Consider the following 5,050-nt stretch of genomic DNA (forward strand, 5'->3'; position numbering starts at 1 on the left):
TTTTTCAGAGAAGTCAGAAGCTATTTAAATAACTAGACTTCTGGTGTGGGTCTCGATGAGTGGATGTGTGAATGTACTTTAAGCTCCGGTTTTTATGATTTTTGCTGGATGGGGAAATAGCTATGTCTGAAATAAATAAAAAATAAGACGTAAGTTGAGATTGAGAATTTTTTAGTTTTTTTAATGTACTCAGAAGCTAAAAATTTATTATAAAAATTAATAACTAAAATTCTACAACGGCAGTTATTCCTCAACTTATCTATCCAAATCAGACTAAATCGGTCTGAACTTCCAAGTCTATTGGAGAGAGGTAGAGAAAAAGAGAATGCATCCCAATAGATTGGTGGGCACAATTCACTTTAAAGAATAAGAGAAAGAAAGAAAATTGTTTCCTTAGTACTCTGCTTGCTACCTTGGTCACCTACAAACAAATCATGCATGTTAGATTAACATGCTGGACTTAGAATAAGTTACTTGCATGTTTGCTTTGTGGTAGAGTAAAAAGTTTCAGTCTCGATGTAGGCGCAGTGATATTAGTGGAGTATTTATTACTGTATTAGTAATTGTATATGTGTTTCACACATGATAGAATCAATTTAGAATATAGCAATCTAAAAAGTAAAAGAATATAATATAGAAAAAAGAGATTTGCGTACATAAAATTCATAACATGATCATGTAATTTCAAAAGGGATGAGAATGATGAGTACCTGAATAAGAGGGTGGAGGGGACCGTATCATTCAGAGTTGGCTATCCGTAGCAATGCTATGAGAAGAGATCAAGATGATGGTTGAATGTATTTTTAAAATATATGAAAGTTAAATATTTGACGTCTAGTTACTGAAGGCAAATAATATGAGATTAAATATATTTTTAAAAGGAGAAATATGATCCAACTTTACACGATGATCATTTGATCAACTCGAATGGATGGTGAAGATCAATTGCATGTTTCTATATAGATTATATTAAGTAGGCTCATAATTTTATGTTCACGTATGTTTCTATACAAATAACTACTAGGGATACGATAAAATACTATAATACATATCATAGCAAGTTAAAAAAAAAATATTGAAAACATGTACATTTTTAATTGCAATGACCTCAGACATATGGGCAGGTAGGACTAGAGGGGATTATTTTAGTGTGGTTTCTCATTTTATTAATAATGATTGAGAACTAGAAAAGAGGTTGATTAACAATGCATATACTTATGAAAATATTGCTGAAAAAATATCTCAAGTAGTTGAAGACTTTGAAGTCACAAATAAAATATTTTCTATCACTTTAAATAATACTAATGCAAACTCTAAAACAATGGATATTCTTACTCTATTGTTTAGTACATATGCTCAAACTTTCTTGTTATATCAATATTGTACTTATCATATTATCAATCTTACAGTAAAATCCGCTTTAAAGAGGTTATCGTAATATCTAGATAATTTTCATAGTGCAATAAATTTTGTAAATTCCTCTAACTAACTAATTACAGCATATAAGTAATACTGTGTTGTAATAGATGTGCATCCATGTTAGTTTGCTATGGACATACCGGTAATATAACTCAACTTTTTTTATGCTCAAAAATATTTTATCATATAAGAGCACATTTGATGTATTCATTAATACACACTATCATCAGCATGAGAGTAAAATTTTACTCACAGAAGCGCATTGGTATATTGCCAAAAGGATACTAGAGTTTTTTGAATTTTTTTTTATGATTCAACTATGTATTTATCCGAAATTTATTATCTAACATCTTGTTTAGTAGTGCATAATATTGTTGAAATTGCTACTCATTTAAACAACTATAAAAATAACAATCTTCTAAGAGATTGTGTAATTACTATGAAATCTAAAATTTAAAATATCAGAAAGAAATTTCTTTGTTGTATGTCTTTGCCTTTATTTTAGATCATAGAGTTAAAATTATAGGTTTTTTAGAGTTCTCATAATTCTAGGTGATGCTTTTTGTCACGATTATTCTACTTATTATACTAATATTCGTTATAAGGTATTCGATGTATATAATAAATATAAAACAAAGTATACTGGAGTTCGCGTGCAACAACCTCCACTAGCACCCACAACAAATAAGAAGACGATAATGTGGTGAAAAATGTTTAGTGAAGGTTTTTCATCAAGAAGTTCAGACTATTCGTCACGATCATCTACAAGCGTCGGAATTCCAACATCCGGATGAGAGCTAACAACCTTCATCAATAGTGACGTTATCAGTCAGAAATAAGAAAATTTCAACTACTACAATTGTGATATGAGCACAAGACGAATTATCCAATGCTTTCATTGTTAACACACGATTTGTTAACGATCTCTGTATCTATAGTTTTTTCGAAAACTACCTTTAGTCTTACTAGAAGGATAATCGAAAAGAGAAGAATAAGTCTCACAAGTGAGATGATGAACATACTCACCATAGTAAAAGACTGGGAATAAGTTGAAGCGTGAATGCAACACACTGCAAATAACACTGAGCTTGAATATTCATTCAAAAATTTGTATCCAGATGTTGATAAGAATGTGTAATTCTAATTTTTTAAGCTAGGTTGTACTTTTTCTTTGCTAAAAATATTTTTAATGAGACAACCTATCAATAAAGCTCATTTTTAGAATTAATTATGTGTCCCTGTTATTTCTAATTTTTTTAAATTTTTATGAATTTTTTTAATTTTTTCAAAAGTGACCTGCCACCTACCTCTTATCTTAGCCTATAAATAGCCACTATCCCAAACTCCTAGTGATCCTATCAGTCACCAATCTCTCCTTTTCTGCTTGCTAGCCAGTAGCCACTTCAATAAATCAATTCCATATTTCCATTCATAGATTAAGACACCGACGTCACCGAGAACTCACGTGCATGATCATCAGTATGGCAATTGTCGGAGGATTAATTCCTGTCGCAGGGATCCCGAGAGACCCCTTTTTAGAGATTCGGCCGGGGGGATGATCCTGAATAAGTTCGTCGGAGAAATGAATGAGAGTAAATGCAACGGCCGGTGGTGTGATTGATGATCTAGTGCAAAGAGAAGTAAATGCAACAGAATTTAGACAGGTTCGGCCGCACGGGGGCGTAATACCCTACTCCTGTATGGATGTAATGACTGTCCTGAGGAAGTCTCTCAAGGATGTTGCTGGTTACAAGAATATTTGTCTAACTAAGAGCTTGAGACTCCTTGTTCTTGGGCGGGGACTATGGTTCGGTTCTTGGTGCTTCTGTGTTCGATGCTTGCGGTCTCTTGCTCTATTGCTTGTTCGCTCGTCGGGTTGTTCGATTTCTGTCTCGGATCGATCTAAGAGCCCCCTTTCTCTTCTGTGCTGCCGGCTCTTTTAAGCACTCGCCGGCTGCGACATGCCCCAAACAGGAAGGAGGGGGGCACAAGGTCCAAGACGCCATGAATGGGAAATGCGTTATCATTTCTTCTGGGTGAAGTGACCGGGGAGTGGAAAACGCGGCGCACGCCCGGTCACCTGTCACCATAAACGCTCTGGCAACGGGCGCCGTAGAGGGGGCCCACCGGGCAGCCACAGAGCAACCCGGCGTGCCCGCCCTGTTTTGTTCCTCTGCCACGGCAGGGCGGCAGGCGGAACGCCTTGATCCTGGCGACGTTATCCTGAGACACACCGGATGATACGGGACGGGACCTGTGCAATTAATGGCCCCACGCCTCTCTGCCAAAGCATGGCAGGAACTGACACTGCGGTGGGAGCAGTTGGGGATGTCAGGCCATGCACGCTCATTAAATACGGCCTCGAACCTCTGACTGATTGACACCTCATCGGCGGGCCCCTCGGTGGCCTTTCTGGGTCGTCGGGGCACCGAGTGCTTAAGGGTACTGTTCACCTCCCTGAGCACTCTCTCCCGAGCACTCTCTCCCGAAGAAATCACCAGGACCCAAATCGGCGTAAGCTGAGACCTAGGCCCGGCGGAGCTGAGGGGCATGATCCGGGTGGTGACCGGCGTGGAGGACACGAGCCGGGTGGAGCTTCCGTGGCCGGAAATGGCGCTCTGCGCCAACCCCGAGCGCACGACGATCCTGGCGAAGCTGCCGGAGTTCGACGCCCAGGGGCTCATCGACCGGCCGAGGAGCCGGAGCCCCGAGGCCCCCGAGCTCCCTGGGTTGGATGAGGTGGCCAGTGAGGGGGTCGCGAGCAGCCAGGTGCAGACTGGTGGCCCGGGCGCCGCGAGCGGCGAGCCGCGAGCCAGTGGTGGGGCCGCTGCGGGAGGCAGCCGTCGCACCGAAGGAGGAGGCACCGTCGACGACGGAGCAGCGGCGGCGCCGGAGGACCGGGGGAAGCACCCCCGGGTCTACATTCCCGTGCCGGAGTCCCCGCCGTCGCCATCGGCGGTGGCGGTGTTCCCGGTGTTGGAGCCGCGCCTCGTTCAGATAGGGCCCGATCCGGCGCCTGGAGAACGCGTGGCGGCCCCGCCGAGCCCCCGGCGGAAGAGGAGAAGGGTCGACTCCGGGTCGGCGCTGGCGGGCCCGGAGTTCAGGATCCCGACGGCCAAATGGCAGTACCGGGGGACTACGACCGCGTAAGTTTTGCCTTTCATTCCTCCTTGGGCGTGCTTCACCCGAATTAGACTTTGATTTTGTTTTTTCATTCTTCTCCTGCAGGCCGCCTACGGGCGCCCCCGAGGCTCGAGAAGCGCCGGCGCCGGCGCTAGCACCCGAACCAAGCCGGCCGGCGGAGCCGGGGCAGGCAGGCGCGGTGATGGAGGCGGGGACGGCGGAAGCGGCGGCCGTGCCAAGGAAGTAGATTTGGTGGCCAAGGCGGGTACGGCGGAAGCAGCGGCCGCATCGGGGCCAGTGGACGCGGCGGCCGAGGCGGGGACGCAGCCGTCGCCCGAGCGCCCGGCGCCGGTCGAACCTACTCCGGGTGTGCCGAGCCCGGGGCGGATGATGGCGTTGCAGCCTTCGGGGTCCCCTAACCCCCCAGAGGATGCTCGCGGGGAACCCAGCGCCCAACCGGCGCCCGGCCGGCCTGCCGACCCCTTCCTGGTCGCGATCGAGTGCGTCC

At 44.7% G+C, this 5,050-nt stretch overlaps 1 protein-coding gene across 1 annotated transcript; it reads left to right on the top strand.

Moving 5' to 3' along the window:
- Nucleotides 1-4,029: 4,029 nt before the first annotated feature.
- Nucleotides 4,030-4,789, top strand: LOC133925660 (vegetative cell wall protein gp1-like). Its single transcript, XM_062371513.1, has 3 exons — nt 4,030-4,082; nt 4,185-4,517; nt 4,648-4,789. The coding sequence occupies exons 1-3, from the start codon at nt 4,030-4,032 to the stop codon at nt 4,787-4,789; spliced, it is 528 nt and encodes a 175-aa protein (XP_062227497.1).
- Nucleotides 4,790-5,050: the final 261 nt, after the last annotated feature.

Source organism: Phragmites australis, chromosome 7, assembly GCF_958298935.1.
Source record: "Phragmites australis chromosome 7, lpPhrAust1.1, whole genome shotgun sequence".
NCBI lineage: Eukaryota > Viridiplantae > Streptophyta > Magnoliopsida > Poales > Poaceae > Phragmites > Phragmites australis.